Genomic DNA, 17,894 nt, shown 5'->3' with positions numbered 1-17,894 from the left:
AAAGTTTAAGTTTAAAGTACAGAAGGGCGTAACGGGAGGTCCGGTAGGTGCTCGTACACGACCCGATCGCAGTCAATAGTTCAATGTGGTCCAGTAGGAGCCGTACACACATTGAATTCAGAATTAACAAATAGATACTTTGCTCATCTAGTTATGGTGCCGAGGGAAAATCTTAACATCGCGTTTTAGGAAATAGCCTTAAAGTGGTCAATGCCATCTAGCGGCGTCGCGTGGAACTAACGCTCCGTTACACATGTAATTTTTCAAACGAAAATAAATAAAAAAACTTTCACTTTGACGACCTCGGGTGGTTCTGCACTCGATAAGGGAGCCCCCGGTTGCGATTCCTGGTTTTCGGGATTTGGTTGATTACGGATAACACAGTGAAAGTGTTGAATCAAACACTTTGTAAAAAATATATATAATAATATATAGTATACGGCGTGAAAATACGATTCCTAAAAATTATCACGATAGGAAAAAAAATACCACAAACTTACTTCGAAATTTTACAAGGAAACCGCCATATTCAATAGGTACTTTAGATATACCAAGGTTTTTTTTTTCAATATCAACTGAACGAAATAGGGCACGTATAGTATACGATACATATTTTTCAAAAGGCTTTAGTTTCGTTTTGTAAAAAAATTAATTCTGAAATAAAGTCAGTGGTCCCTGCCGCTCTCGACCCAAGCAAAAGAACCGATTCATTACGAGAAAAAATTTTTTTTCGAGCTTAAATTCGAGCTCTGACTCGAATTGCTTCTGATCTAGGTGTTTGAGATCAGGTAATGGTTGTGGTTAACTAGCACATTATAAATAAGGTGAACGAAATAAGCCTCGCCTCACGACGTACCATGCCTTTTACTGCACCTTTACTTTTGCACCCTGGGCAATAACCGGCGAGCACATTACGCCAATTGGCAAATCCTTTTACCACGATGGCAAGCATTAAGGTGGTTTTCCACCGGCGAGGCGAGACGAGACGAAGAGAGACGGGAATTGAATTCTCGCCGGTCTATTTACACCAAAAAGCTCGCGCGAGTCATCCCGATCTCGCGCTGTGCCATCGAGCGATAAATACGCAGCTGAAGTAACATGGCCCGTAATTTATTATTATTAAATATGTTAACGGAAGAAGAATCAGATGAAGTCTCAAATCGTACGTATCCCACAATCTCGCGATTGACATTAGCCAACGTGTTTTCGTTAAAGAGTTTAATACTCTATGTAGGCAGCAATACGGTTCAATATTACATCAACAAATACTTCAATTCTCATCCCGTCCGACCTCGTCAATTCACTTTCCACCGAAGAGAGAGCTCGTCTCGCCTCACCTCGCCGGTGGAAAACCACCGTTATAGTGTATGCACTCGATACGATAAGAAGAAGCACATTATTATTTATAGTTAAAAACATTCACAGTTGCGAGCTAGGTTGCTCCTAGAAACCTATTTGCAAATGAATTCGGGAGTGCGTACCATACCTCAGCGGTAACAAAGCAATTTATTCTTATCTGTGTTCTTGTTGAACATTGGTATAAAGTTTTACTCAAAAACAATACCTACGTACCGTATAAAATGCATATAACGTCTTTTAAAGAAATTGAACGCTTCCGTCTCGAATATTCCATTAATGTTATCGATTCGGACGTTGGGCTACATCTAGAAATATACACCGTCAAAATTATTTGTTGAAAAATTTTACCTTACGTACCATAGCGTGGTATATATTGCTTAACATATGAAGGAATGTATTTATTTACATTATCATAGGGAGTATTATCATCCAAGTACAGTTTATCTTAAAGAAAAATTTAAGTTAATTGCCCTTTATTTGTTAGTGATTCTTGCGTTATAAGTAATTGTTTTATTTCCGAGATGTTTATCATACCAATTAGAAAATCTAAAACAATATTTTTCTATAATCAAAAGTATTTCCTGGAATTGTATTGTGTGAATATTATACAATAATAAAATACGTAGCTCTTGACGGAATTCTTAAACTTAGCGTCAGAAATATCAGTACCATTAGTGTGGAAAAAAAAATCCTATCGGAATAATATTCGGGTGCACTTTCAATTGTTAACAAACAAGTTACTTCAAGGCTTTCAGTGGAACGGCCCCCTCTAGTAACCTGGTAAGGGCGGCGGTTAACCGATGGATGTACGGCGCGTCTGATCGACTAGTCTGGAAATCTTTGGGGGAGGCCAATGTTCAGCAGCGGACTTCTTCCGCCGGATATGATAATGATGATGATGAAGTTACTACAAGAACCTGAATTGGTGACTCTGGCATTGTTGTTTTCGTATTCGAAATAAACAGGAAAAGTGTCCAAAAATATTCGCAAAATGGCAAATGACCTTACTTGCCAGGCGGGCTGTGTATTATATAATATCACCATCCAGCCGACTAATCGTAGACACCAAAGACAGCTCGGTGGTGTGTATATTCTTTCTTGTTAGCTCTATTATACTAATTCTATGATAACTTATTGCTGCAATAAACTTTCGATTAGAATTAGCGATTGTATAGAATTTAAGATATCATTTTTTAATTACCTCAATCATTGACTTACAAATAAATGGACGACGGGTCTAATACAAAAACCACGAAAAAAATGTCCCAAGTCAACCTATTTAAACGTAGTGACATGTAAAGGAATATGAAAAAGCTAAAACGTTGAATTTAAATTGTAATGTCATTGCAGTACTGCCTAATTTTGCTTGCTTCGCTGTCAGTCGAACAAACGAAGACTAAAGCGTGGATGACGCTCTGTATACGATTTTGACGCCCTATAAGTTCGGACACTTTTTAGCGCGGACCCGACGTCCATGTAATTGTAAGTTAATGACCTCAATGATTATGATTTTGACGTTTTGTGACTAATCAGGGCATCATGAATACAGGTGTACAAATAATTGATTAATTTCTACACAAAAATTGCTAAAACTTTAATTAAATTCTTGTAAGGCCTTCATAGCCCGTGTATCACAAAGAAATAAATTAATTTGAATTTGAAACTTTTGATAGCGTTACATTTTAGTCAGCCAATTAGTAAAAAAAATGGTTTAGATGGCAACACAGAGTCGGAAAGACAGGATTTAAATACCACAGTATTTTCTTCAACGCTACGCGATTAGCGAGCAGGTCTTCTGTATATGGTTTAAGACCACTGTCACATACATATAGCACATTACGATTTAACAAATTTTTCATTTTTTGGCACGTAGCCCTGGCGTGTAATAATTAATCACAAATGTCATGACTGTCAGATTTATATTAGTTGAGTGACAGCGCGATTATGACGATTTAGAGCGGCTTTGTTACTTAATATTACTTCCTACAAGAGTCATTAGTGGAATATTTATTGCACCAGTATAGTTATTATTATTATTTTCAGTAGATAGTATGTGTATTATTTTCAGTAGAGCTCCTTGTGAAAGAAAGTTCGTTCAGGAAAGTACTGCCACCTTACCTATTTATGCCGCCAAGCAGTAGTTAACATTACTGTGTTCCGGTTTTGACGGGTAAGGGTGCTGGTGAAATTACAGGCACATGGGACTTTTCATGTCTCAGGGTGACAGGCGCAGTGGCAGTGCCCCTCAGATCTTTGCGATTTGAAGCTCTGAGTGGCACTGCCACTGTTATGGATAGGCGTGGAGCTTACCATCAGGCGCACAAATTGTTCGTCCCGTCACTTTATATTATAAAAAAAATGTGATCTGTATAGTAAGAATTATCGTGGTTCATTTTCTCAATACAAAATAACCGATTTTACATAAAATAAAGATTAGGAACTTACATGGAGTGAGATCAAATGTCGGATAGAACAGGCGCGTAACGAATTTCTAAAGTTCAGCCATCTACTCTGCAATCGATCCTAGAAGATCTCTACCAGGGTACGTTTGGCATGTTGCTACGTGTTTTGGATTCTTCGTCGTAGGCGTAGTCCTGGGCGTTAACTCAAAATACGAGAAAGCGCTTAGAAGCCTTTGAAATGTGGTTATACAGAAGAATTTTAAAAATATCGTTGAGTACTGAAGTTTGCGTTTTTTGACAGTATTGGGTATCTATCGAGTTCTTAGGTTTTCGCGATTGTTACACTTAGGAAACTATTTTTCCGGATTTAAATCGCATATTCACGGTTGACTGTGACCATGGGACCTGTAAAGGGCCCGAAACGTCGGTTTGAAAAAACAAATAGACGCGACTTAAAACCGAAAAAATAGTTACATTTCCTATGTGTAACAATCGCGAAAACCTAAGAACTCGATAGGTACTCACTACTATCAAAAAACGCAAACATCAGTAGGTACTTTGATCACATAATGTGTTATGATAAATACGACCTGTTCCGACGACGACCATCTGGACTAAGGCATACTTCCTGGCCTAAGAATCTCCGGATATGGTTCAACCTAAGCAGAAGATCCTTGTTCCTGGAGTTGTGTCTAAAATACATAGCCCCAATGATAGCCGACCTGCGATAAGAGATGTCACCTCAAGAAGAAGAAGAAGAAGGAACTTTAATGTTGTGATAATCGTAAAATTCCGGAGACTATAATAACGCACACATCTCAACATAGCCCCGCACTAGGGAAACCCTGTGTCGCGGATGCCATGGACACACACATAGACAACCACAAATTACACCCAAACTCACGAGATAAATAAATGTAGGTCATACAAATATTTCTCCCGGCCCGGGAATCGAACCTGGGACCTCTGCGTGGCAGTCCGGCGTGGTAACCGTTCGACCACGGAGGCAGTCAAAGACTATACTAGGCAACTTGCCCTGTATTGCAGCTCACCCACCGTTTCAGACTAATTTTAAAGAAAAACAAGTTAACTGTTGTTAAGTCGCAAATGGTATTGTTGCGAGCATGCGAGCGTATGTGTGTGAGAAAGATTGCGTATGTGTTACTAAATATATGCACCAATAAATAGTAACCAGGCGTTTTTTATGGGGTAAAGTTACATTTCAGTATAAAGTGTGTACATACTGTTTTGTACACGGTGTTGATATGTGCCAATAAATAGCGTCTGCCGTTCGCCAACTAACAAAAACGCGGCTACGAGACAAAATCTTTTTTTGAGATATCATAAAAAACCATAACCCAGTTTTATTTAATGATATTTCAGTTTTGCATTGTTACGATAAGTTAACTAATTTCAACTGTTTTTAAATGAGAAATTTGCCCTCTAACTTTTGCTATTTAAATCGGATATTTAACCATTAGTCACTTAACCGCGTTTTAGTTAGTGGACGGCTTTATTGGAGACTTGAAACTGTGCCCTATTTACTATTGTAAAGACACACGACGACTTTTAGCAGCGATGCAAATGCGATGCAAACGCGTTACAGTAGCGATGCAGTCGCTAATCGTCTACCTTTACAGACGCGCGCGATTCTAAGCAGAGATGAAGGCATGCGATTGCATCGCTACACTTGGGATTTATAGGCGATTGCATCGATGCGATCGCGCGTTTGTATCGATGCAGTCGCGCGTTTCCATCGCTGTTTAAAGTCACCGTGTCTAACAACTCATAACACAGTTATTTTATGTGTAGACAAAAACCCAAGCACAAAGGTTCTTTAAATAGCACCGAACATTTGCAATTTATTATTGAACTAGGGTGCCTGCAGAGCGTTGTATTAAATCCTGCCACCCCTTTGGGAGGGCGAGTGGGTCGGTGACGTCAGAGCCCCAATCGATAGCTCGTTCAACTGTGGAGTCAACTTTATGCAACAAACGAGTTGTCCCGAGTATTCTTAAAAACAATAATGGCAATTTTGTTCACAAACAAAACTCGGACACGTTATTAAGGTTAGGATGGATATTAAGATCTTACTTTAATACAACACGTATACTACACGATATATGAATTTTCCAAATAGCTTTTAATTTCAAAAAAATAAATTCTGAAATAAAGCCAGTGTCAAGCAAAAAAATTGGGATACGGGAAAATTTTAATGCTAGATTTTAATGGTAGTATCGAGTCCTAAGTTCGTTACGAACTACTTTTTATTTGGGTTAATTAACGATTTTTTACTTTTATTTAAAAAACTGAAAATTGCACTGTTCAATCTGCACACGCATTCAATCACTTTGGTTAAAATTTTAATAAAATCGTGCAAAAATATAATGAATAAAAATGACAGGAACTATTTTCTGTCTGCGCACTTTCCGTAACAAATGTTTTAACTGGTTCATCTCTCGGTAAATAGGTAAATAGTTATGTGTGGATATTGCATTGAGTATAATAACTTATAACGTAATATCTATATAGCAGTATATAGTTTTATCCTAAATATTTATTACTGTTGCGAATTTGTTTTTTTACATTATCAAGCTTTAAATCGTAAAGATCTGAGGGGCACTGCCACTGCGCCCGTCACCCTGAGACATAAGTTGATAAGTCCCATGTGCCTGTAATTTCATCATCACTCTTGCCCTTCAAAACCGGAATACAGTAGTGCTGACATTACTGCTTGGCGGCAGAAATAGGTAAGATGGCAGTACTTCCCTACTACTGATATTAATGGCTATCTTAGGACTGGAATATGTGTGTTTTGTTCTTTTTATATCATGGTTTGCTGTTGTAGAATATCAGCGTTGCCGTCCTTATCATAAACAAAGTAATCGACATTTTTAGCGAAATTGAATTATTAACATATCTGGAATGAGTGAAACGAGATCTACAACCCCCTATAAGCGGTTTTTTTATATCTTATTTACTTTCAGTTGTATTGTTAAGCAAAATCAGCGCAACTGACATTGCTTAAAGAAAAAAATTTGGTTAGTCCGGTCAAGCTTTTCGCAACAAGTGAATTATGTCTAAAACCAAAGAACTTATTCCACTTATTTTACTTACTACTTAGGAAGAATGGCTTCCTTGAAAGGTGCGAAATGTAAACAAGCAAGTAGAATGATCGCTTTTGAAAGCTGAGTACGATAGTAGTCGGATACGACTGATAATGGAGACAGACACGATATATCGACTCAAGAGCCATAGTAATAAGGCCGGGGTCGAGAAAAGCTGAAGTCAAACGCTACAGCACGGAGTCCCATTCTTGTCAATGTAAACGAAGCTTGTTGTTATAGGTGCTGTTTCTGAACGAAAGACGCATGACCGAGAAGGATGAATGATAACGTCACAAGGGTTTTTGGTTCATGTGGATGTCGGTTGGCAAATAGCTCATTCAAAAAAAGAAATCTAATAAATTTACAACTGACTACGTTATGCTTCGTTGACATAGTATAGGAAAAGATAATAACTGCATAAACAATACAATGGCATTATACGGTGCTATATTCAATGCATATTGTTTCCAATCAAAGCAATGATAAATCACGCTTTTGCTGTTTGCGTCTATGCGTAAAACGAGGCTAAGGCTCAACTGTCGTGAATATTATACAAATATGTAACTTGATAAGTATTTATTTAAAAATCGGCTTTTTTATTGGAATATATCTATTTGTCATGTTTTCTAGAAATCACTTAACGGGAAGTGCGCGAAACAGGATTTATCCCCTAGTTTGCCACCCTTAGCGGTGGAATACTTTCTTTAAATTTAAGTGGGACCAATACTGAGGTACCCTCTGTCCAACAAAAAAAAATCATCAAAATCAGTTCACAAATGACTAAATCACAAATAAAATAGCAATCGCGTAACAAAAAAAAAACAATCGAATTGAGAACGTCCTCCTTTTTCTTGCAATTGGTTAAAAACCAGACGAAAGCTCATAATTGAAAGTCATATAATTTATATTTCCGGAACCTTTTTAGAACTTGTTACCCCTTTAGAAATTCAGATTAGGTTTCGGAAATATACAGGATATTATATATTTAAGTCTGAACTTTAGAATGACACGGTTGGCGCGTTCCAGTAGGAAGCAAGGACGACAGATTTGAAGTATTCTTAAAACTACAGATGACATCATAATATGACAGTAACATTTTTTTTAGTGTGGAACGTGTACTAGCGTACGTTGTTCAACGATGTACACATTATCCACATGTTGAAACATCCAATAGGATTATTATTATTTCCTTAATAGTGGCCACAGTGTCAGTTCCGATGTACGTGGTCAGTTTATATTGATCAAGAAAGTCAACGATAAAGCCGCAGCGAGGTGTGGATATAGTTATTGTTATTCATCGAAGATATGTCAAAAACATCGAAATCCTATTGGACAATCATTACGGGCTCATGTCCGTGCGGACGTCAAATTCCGCTAACACCCGACAATGGCCGATTGTCCCCGATCCAAATTACAATTTGAAAAGAACTCAAAACAACAATTCGTGTATTAAAATGAGTATCCCAAAATTCGCGTACTGATTAAGATTGTACGTTTGTTTCGCGATAAGAGAACTTTATTAAACCTGACAAGCGTAAATAATGAATTTTCCGACGTGAAATTACGAATAAGTCGCTCTGTGGCTAAATTAAGAGTTTTAATTAATTTCTCACTTCATGCTTACTACTAATCGGTTATAAAGGGCGTAATTTAGAATCCTTATAGAACTTAAGCCCCAAAACGGGTCACTGTAACACAACAAACCAATTGTGTTACTATCAATATAAAAATGCGTATAATTACTTAATCTGTTTCTATTATACTAATAATATTTATGTGTATGAATAGACAAATATAATAAACAAGAAACGTAAAAAATATTACAATGCATAACTCGCAATCTTATAGAATTGTACCTAAACTGGATATTATTTACCAATTGTATAATCACATAATTTGTTTGATGTTAGTAATAAAATTATCCAATTTCAATAAGTAGGTAGGTACAACAATATACAAATAGCTAAACAAGTATTCGATGTTGTTCGTAATTCAGCCAAATTGTAGAGACAGATAAGATAGAAGTAGGAATACTCACGCAACTCTCCCAAATTCGTCTCTGGGCACGTCCTTGCTGGCTCCAGTGTCGGCGAGTTTGGCACGGAAAGCGGCCACGCGCGCCGCGATCTCCTCCTTCGGCAACCTGCGTAGCCACACCAACGAAACACTCATTATAATAACAAAACTACCACCCGCGCATGCGGCATTCACACTCTCGTTACATACACCCGTACTGCCTAAGAGCTCTGTATGAAATGAACAACTGAATTGTATTGAAATCTTAAAATAAATGCCCAAGCTATTGAGTGTCGTCACAACGCGGGCTCAACTAGACCTACCAATGCATTACGCCGGGAGTTGAAATTACTTTACGAAAACAATAAAATTCTGCGATAAGCAACGTGTCGTTTGCGGTTTGCGACTAAAACTTTTCTGGTTTTTCACTTTTTATATCCGAGCCCATCTGCGTCTCGCACCATTGCTTTGTAGATTTAAGAGACTCGTTTTAGAGTCCGTTTATTTCCATAGGAAAACAATAATCGACGGCGTGCGCATTGCGACTGAAACCTGGGAAGTAGGCTACACTATTAAGGGATCAATCCCTACTCAGTCCCGCTCGGTTGCATTATTGATTATACTTGCGCACGGGCAGGCCGCCTCCCCTAAACGAGGGTGCCAACGATCGTCATAACATGCATAACAGAGGGTCAACTTTGCTATTCAGAAAAAAATATACACACTAAGACTTTTTATGTTATTCATAAATCGATAATTTGTGACTTTATAAGAACATGTGAAATTTAATGGTAGTTTTTAGTTTTACAGGTTGAATGATAAATGATATCAAGGATATGGGGTAAAAACTTTGAGCACTTAAACATAATTATTAATTACTTAGGATTAGAAAGCTTTAAATTTTCTCACGATTATTAAGTTATTTATGAATGGAGCACTGTATTCAAAGAGGAATTCTTTAATAAAACGTAATATAAACCTGTTATTATTGAACAGAATTATTTTAAAAACATTCCATAAATACGTTAAAGAAATATAATCTTATTCACACAGTTTCTGTAGACCTAATTAAAGTGGCGTAACAATTGTGCGTATAAATATAAACACGCTTTATGGTCCGAATTATGAACACGCATAATATTTTACGAGTATATTTAAAAATTATGCGCATTTAATATTATGCGTTAAAACATGCGGATTTATAATTATGCCCAAATTGGTTATGCCTCATAATTTTGTCGCTGTTCTAACAGTCATATAGTAATAGTGCATTGTTCAAATAATATCTTGAGCTGTAAAAAAGCGTGATAGTCTGATAGTTTGACCTACCGTCTCTCAAGCTGCTGTGGGTTCGAATTGGGGCTTGTACTTCTGATTTTTTGGGAATTTACATGCAAATTTAATTTCAAATCTACCATGATTTTTTTTGTGAAATTACTCCACTGGTTTGTTATAATTATTAGTAAAGAGATGGAACACTTAATATGCATTTTTTTAAGTGTTCGACCTTGTATTAAAAATTATAACAAACTAGTGGAGTAATTTCGCAAAAAAGCAATTTAATATCAGGGTGGTGAAACGTCCTGACATTTAAAAAACTTAATTATACTATTTTGTTTTATTTTAATTAAATGTTTTTATTAGTAAACGACAGGGGTGCACGAAAAGAGCTCCGCACGACCCACTATTCCTTTCCAGTGGGTCTACTCCTCTTCTCTGTCCGACATCCATCCCAAACAATTACTGTCAAATAAATAATAATCCACCAAACCAAACGACAATAGGACGAAGAACGAGATTAGACCCCCTGTAAGACTGGCGTACCATCGCTCGGAAACAATCCGCAAATACGTCCGAATACGCTGCTGGCATTGGCTTTATAGAGTATGCCGTAGATACCATAATGGATCGTCACTTATTATCCTTTGACATTATGTTTTAAGTTGTAATGTTGTAATATTGATAATATGAAGTAAATATTATATTCTAAAACAGTCAATAAACATTAAAAGAAGAAAGAAATTCAGAACAAATTCTTCTCGGGACTAAACCTATTCTAACAGCATATTGTTTTTTATCATATCTGTAATTTTCTTGATACGACTATTTACCAGGATGGGCAATCAAACACGTGACCGAAAGCAACCGTGATATGTAGGAAATTCGAAGAGATAAAAAAGAAAATGAGATTGTTGTTATCACCATAACCTCTTATAATAATAGTCAAGCTGTTTGTATTTTATGTAGTGCATAAACTTTATAGTTTTAAACCGATTGCTCTTAGATATAATTTATACCATTGCCTCGCAAAGTCTGTCGTACAGACCACACCATCACCCATCAAGACCAGATCTATAAATAAGTTGAAAATTATCAAAACAAATAGGCTGATAGCTGTGAGGCGTGCAATGGCGCTGAGCCAAATCAGTGAACTGCAAATATTGACGTTAACTTAATTATTTATCGCATTTACCATTGTTATGGACCGTGTAATATCTTGGTGGCATTTTTTTGTTTATTAGAATAATAATCCCGCTTCAAAAAGGTAGTGTCAAGTTTTAGTAATTCATTCAAATGACAAAATACACTTGTCGGCATAGAAACATATTGTTAGAAAGCGCTCAAATGAATTGAAGCGCCCAAATTAACTAATGCGCCCAAATGAAATGAAGCGCCCAAATGAATTGGAACGCCCAAATAGACGAGCTATTTTGAGAACCATTTAGCTGGTTTTTATCTTTGTATATTAATATGCATTTGTATTGAAAAGCATGGCTGTACTATCAATTATAACAGCCAGTTTATTCTATCGTATCATAACAATAATGATTGAGCTATATGATATTTTGAGAATTCTTCATAATCATAATGGTGATAGTTCATTGTCTATTATTTATTATCTACTTTCCTACTCATAAAAAATACACCAAAACATGACTTCAATTTTTTGATGCGCCCTAGAGAAGAGAAATTACATGTGATCAGTTTACATTAGTAACATAAGCGTTTCGCATTCTGAATTAAGCTATCTCACATTAATCTCTTTCGCTTTATCAGAAAGTCTAGTGCGTCACATGGCGCAATGAGTGAATGTAGAGACCTATTTTGATATAACATTCCCATAGGACAGTAATGCGCATCGGTTCCCTTCTAGATATCTATAGGAGCAACCATTATGCGTACAATGAACTTTCATAATTGAGTATTCGGACAATTAGTGCAGTGACACACCAGGGACCTAAATAAAAAGTCCGTCGGAAAGCAAATGTGAAAACTTACACACTTCTGAAGAGACTTATTATTAGCAACGACTCTCTTGTGGAGTCGAAGCTACAAAATTTCGAGCAACTCTGAAAAGTGACCTTGCTTGTCGGTTTTTATCGGATATAATTCGGAGAGTGTGCGCAGGAACTTTTCGATTTACCTATTTCTATTTCCTTACCTATTTCTGCCGCCAAGCAGTAATGTCAGCATTACTGTGTTCCGGTCTTAAAGGGTAAGGGTGCTGGTGAAATTACAGGCATATGAGGCTTGTCAACTTACGTCTCAGGGTAACGGGGGCAGTGGCAGTGTCCGTCAGACTTTGCAATTTAAAGCTCTAAGTGGCACTGCAAGTGTTCTGGACACTTTCATCGTTCCTCCGTTGGTCGACTACAAATGCTGGAACACTCCATCCTTGTAGTTAAGATACCACCCATTCGCACGAAGCGCATTGCTTCCTCGTGCGTAATGCGTATGGCAATCGAATGGAATACGTTGTCTGGGTTTCCCGAAAAATAAAATTTAGGGCTTTTTTATTATACCAAGTGACCGGACGAACAAGTCGTGGGCGTGATGATAAGCGACACGCCTGTCCATCACAGTTGCAGAGCCACTCGTTTTAAATCGCAAAGATCTGAAAAATTGTCACTGTGCCCGTATCCCGGAAACATAAGTTGACAAGTCCCACGTGCCTGAAATTTCACCAGCACCCTTACCCTTCAAAACCGGAACGCAGTAATACACACATTATGCGGCATAAATAGGTAAGGTTATGGGCAGTACTTCCCTGGACGAACTCTTTCACAAGGGGCTTTATTGCTACGATTCTGGTTAAGACTATGTCTATAGTTGTATGACGATTTCAAGTGCAATTTGTATACCTATGAAATAAAGATTATTTCACTGACTCTATTAAATACTAAAAACAACAGGTTGGACTGCCCCTACCAACAACATTGGGGGCAACTACACGCGCGTAGGGTAGTGATCTAGCTGTGGTATTTTCTCTAGCATTAAGTCATTTTGTAACTACTAACCAAAGCACATAAGATTTTATTCGAATTTACTCTAATACTAACATTACTATGGACCATGGTCTGAAATAAATAATTCTATTCTATAAAAAACATCTTGACCTTCAGAATATAAAACATTGAGGATATTAAAAACCTACAATACAACATTTGTTTCTGGACTTGAGACTGGATTTTAAGCCCTCGCCTCGGATGTAAAAAGTAGGGAGTCGTAAATGTTGAAGTCTTTTTTGTGTATAACTGCGTGTCTGTCTCTGGCTATATATATAGCTCCCAAATGGCTGGACAGATCTTAAAGCGTCTTCTATTTATCTGACGGCTATTTTAATCAGGGTAGTTCTTAGTTATATTTCATGAAGATCTGCTCAGCCGTTTAATGATTATTAGCTCCTTTTCCAGTCAATGTAAGGTTGTCAGTCATAAAATTAATATATATTTTACTTTCACTTATTCAACCGACTTGAAATTTAGCTATACCACAGAAATCAATACAATATTAGCATAATATGGTAACCTTGGCCTGATACTGCAACAGGGACAGTCTGCAGAGTACCCACTCCTCGACTCCTTACAGCATAACTACCCTGTTTGAGTTCATTGAATTCGTCTCAATGAGTGGGTGGCTTACAGATGATAACTTCATTGACTTTTCCAAAAAGTGTGCAATTTGTATTGCAGTTTTGTAATTTTTTTAGAGGTTATTCAGTTATGTGACAGGAAGAAGATTTAACTATCTTCAAGGCATTTTACACTCAGTATTTCATTAATTATTTAATAAAGTCAATATATTATTATTATTTGCGTTTATCTATTTTAGACTCTCGCCTATCCCATAGCCTAAAAGATAATTTTTGAATATTTAAATGGGAGAGATGATGGTGACGAACAATACGCACCGTATCGGGCAGTACCGCTTTGTGCATTTGTGCTAGAAGCGACACGGCAAACAAATCCAATTATTATCACATATAGTGCATTGCTGTAGTGTGCTTCAGCTTAATATTTTTTTATATTTATCTTCCAGGAACAATTTACGACCCTCAATAACAAATTCACTTAAAAGTAGATGCAATGTTTACCTATAAGTAAAAAATAAACAATTCAAAAATAAGTACTAACTCCATGCTAAATTCTGACTGAGTCTATATTCTGATATAACCATTTTGTTTAACAACACATTGTTTGCACTTATTTACTAATCCATACACATAAATAATAATAATATATACATGTGATGTAGTGTAGGCAAAACATCCTCTTTTGCGTTTAACCATTGTGTCATAGCAGGAACATGTAAGTAGGAACAGTAAGTTGGTAATTTAAGAATATAAATCGAATTTAAAAAGCCGTAAAGTTTGCAAATAAATGTATTATATATTTGTATAAAACACATTTATTTGCAAACTTTACGGCTTTTTAATATTGCACTGTTCTATACTGTTTCATTAGATATTAGCTGGTGAAATTACAGGCCCATGGGACTTGTCAACTTATGTCTCAGGGTGACTTGCACAGTGGTAGTGCCACTCAGATCTTTGCAGTTTATAGCTGAGTGGCACTGTAACTGTTATGGGCAGGCGTGTTGCTAACCATCACGTGTACGACTTGTTCGTCTCATCACTTGATGTTACAAAAAAAGAATATGTAAGGTATCAAGTTCTTAGGTTTTCGCGATTGTTACACATATGAAATGAACCATGAGTTGGTTGAGTCAACCGTGACCATGGGACCTGTAAAGGGCCCGAAACGTCGGTTTGTTTGAAAAAACAAATATACGCTATTTAAATCTGGAAAAATAGTTTCATTTCCTAAGAATATGTAAGGTTTATTAAACAGTGGTAGATATGTTAGAATTCTTTGTAGCAGCGGAGCTACTTGTGAAAGAGTTTGTCCAGGGAAGAGCTATTACCAAACCTATTTCTGCCGCCAAGTAGTTACGTGACTATTACTATATTACAGATTTGAATGCTGTGCGTGCTGGTGAAATTACAGGCACTTGGAACTTATCAACTTCATGCTTCAAGGTGACAGGTTTAGTGGCAATGCCCTCAGATTTGACATTTAAAGCTACAAGTGGCACTGCAACTGCTTAGGATAGGTATGTCACTAATCACCAGACATACTAGTTGTTCGCCCTGTCATATCCTTGTCTTGATATCATAAAAAACAATAATAAAAAAAAATAAAACACAAGTCATGTGGGGTCAAGTCTTTTTCAAATAAATCATATAGTATCTATATGCAGAAAATTGAGAATGTATGCCATATCACCAAAGCAAATAAAATATATAAAATAAAAAAGTACATGTGATTCAGTTTAAGGAGGTTTAAAAAACACCACCTTAAATATAATCTAGATATAGATTTTGTCCACAGTTGTAACTTCGTACATTATGTAATAAAAAAATAAAAAAAAGGTAATCACTCCCTACTTTCATAACCCGACCTTTTTTTATGGTGTGATAAGTGACAGGCCTACCTATAACAGTTGCATCAATCACCCTGAGATGCAGAGTTGTCTAATCTACTACATGCACATACTACATGCATGTGCATGTAGTTTCAACCAGCATTTTTATCCATCATAACCAGAACACAGTAATGGTCATATTACTGCTTGGTGGCAGATATAGATAATGTGGCAGCACTTGTTCTTTCTTAGATTACAATGTTGATTTTATAAATCAGATAACATAATGATTAATTTATCCATTAGCTAATAGGTTGTTTACTGGTTGTCACAATAAATTTGAAGAGCTTAACAAAACCTTTGTTTGCCTAGTGGTACCTTAGCACGGGTCTAAATAATACTTAAAATTCTATATGTTCTAACTTTCGTAATAGCCTTTTCAAAGCCGACTGTATCAGTTATCGCTGTAGTGCTAAAAAACTTGCGTCACACAGCCTATATTGAACAAAAACGAACATGAATTCTATATAGTAACAATATCTTCAACTGAAAGCGTAAATATACTCACCCTTGCTCCTCCAAACTGTCCTCTAACTCGGCACATTTCACTTCGATCTTCCTTTTCCTCTCATGGTCCAGAATTTCCCTATTTGGTTGTTTATTCGATGCAGAATCCAACTTTGCGATCTCCTCCTCAGTGCGATAGTTCACCGAATCTTTGGTTTTTCTCACAGAAGCCCAGTTTCGCTGTACATAGCCGTTAGTCCCCGACCCCCTCGGAGTGGTGAGACCAATACCATTGTACATTTCGACGGTTTACTTAGCTGAAATATGAAATCAATTTCATGCAATTGAATCGTACATGGTAGGCGCAATTTGATACTGATACCTTAATCCACTAATTACCTAATATACGAAACATTTTTTATAGTCTAATAGGAAAAATTATATAAAATTGAAACAAAGTATACTAATTGTATAAAATAACGTAATTTTTACCTTGTTTTGCTGTTTTTCTCAAGCTAAAATAAAACACACGTCCATTTTGGTTATTTTTACGGATTGAATTTTGAATGAACGACTTAATCGTGCGAATGAATGGTTTTTCTTTCAAAGTTGGTACCACTTATAGACCTATGGAATATTTAAAAAAAAATTCAACAGATGGCGCTGATTTGGACAAAAACTATTCATTCATTTCGTAATGTTTATTTATTATCTGTGGCATGGCCACATAATATAGAGGATGGAAAAAAATAAATGGCCACTAGACTTGTGCCTGATCGGTCCCTAGAGGGAGCGATCCTAGCTAGTTCAATCGGTCAACTGAACTAGGTTCTTCTAGTTCACTTAGTTCATCTAGTTCCCTTTAGTTAGTTAGTTCGTCTAGTTCTTGTTCGGACATTGAACGAACGCTTGTAATTTTATTCACATGAACTACTACGGACTTCTAGTATTATGAGGTCAATACTACACTGTTAACCCTTAACTATAGTCGTGGGTCCAATGGGCCCAAGTTCGTTCTTTAAACTCGCGTAGGAATCGCTGTAGGCGACACAGCTCTTCCTACAACTTAGTACTTTCCGATGTCACGCCAAAGCGCACACTGTGAGATGGACTTGCTTTGCTCGCTGCTCCAAACGTGAATAATGGTTTACATGTGGGCCCGTACACGTGGGCACGGTACGTAGATACGTAAGTTTTTTGGGTGACATATTTTATCCATTTTTCTTTTTTATTTCAGTTTCTAGTCATGGCGAATCGAAAAAGTATCTTAGTAATTCAAGAAGACATATTAGAGCATTGGTTGAACACTGATTTAGACAGCGATGAGAAAGAAATCGGCGAAAATTCTACATCTGCACGCAATGCCATAATTTCAAATTATGACCAACAGTTTTCAGATAAAGACGAAGATTTTGTCACAATTAGTGATCATGAAATGTTCTGAAACATCTGATAATGAAAATTTAATGAAAATAAAGTTTTTTTTTTTGTTTTTTTTTTTATACCTGACAGGCAAATGACTCCACTCCACCTGATGTTAAGTGGAAAGTGGTATCCAAACGCGAAGGAACCTAGTGCAGCGATGGAATCCTCACTGCACTAGCCGCCTCCACCCTGCCTGCCTACAATATGCCTCTTCACGCCTCGTTTGAAGGACCCCATATCATAAGAGGGAGGGAAGACATGTGCCGGAAGGGAGTTCCATTTGTCAACCGTGCGGCAGAGAAAGGAGCCACCGAACCTTTATGTGAACCTTACATGATCTGCCTATTTACATGACATATGTGAAAACTGTGTG

At 36.9% G+C, this 17,894-nt stretch overlaps 1 protein-coding gene across 11 annotated transcripts in view; it reads right to left on the bottom strand.

Moving 5' to 3' along the window:
• The window catches only part of LOC113237605 (serine/arginine repetitive matrix protein 4), a 46,311-nt gene extending 29,695 nt beyond the window's left edge, over nt 1-16,616 (bottom strand). For 3 of the 11 annotated variants that reach the window (XM_026474186.1, XM_026474189.1, XM_026474185.1), the window contains exons 1-3: nt 16,589-16,615; nt 16,158-16,413; nt 8,907-9,011 (exon numbers count right to left, since the gene is read on the bottom strand). In XM_026474186.1, coding sequence (XP_026329971.1) covers nt 8,907-9,011; nt 16,158-16,396 — 344 coding nt within the window. In that variant the 5' untranslated portion in view covers nt 16,397-16,413; nt 16,589-16,615. Of the gene's footprint in view, nt 1-3,804; nt 3,957-8,906; nt 9,012-9,207; nt 9,237-16,157; nt 16,418-16,588 lie in introns of those variants that run through there. The other 8 variants (XM_026474183.1, XM_026474193.1, XM_026474188.1 and 5 more) reach the window with 7 other exon arrangements.
• Nucleotides 16,617-17,894: the final 1,278 nt, after the last annotated feature.

Source organism: Hyposmocoma kahamanoa, unplaced genomic scaffold, assembly GCF_003589595.1.
Source record: "Hyposmocoma kahamanoa isolate Upper Pololo Valley unplaced genomic scaffold, ASM358959v1 93, whole genome shotgun sequence".
Lineage (NCBI taxonomy): Eukaryota > Metazoa > Arthropoda > Insecta > Lepidoptera > Cosmopterigidae > Hyposmocoma > Hyposmocoma kahamanoa.
This window is presented reverse-complemented; position numbering and strand designations above follow the sequence as displayed.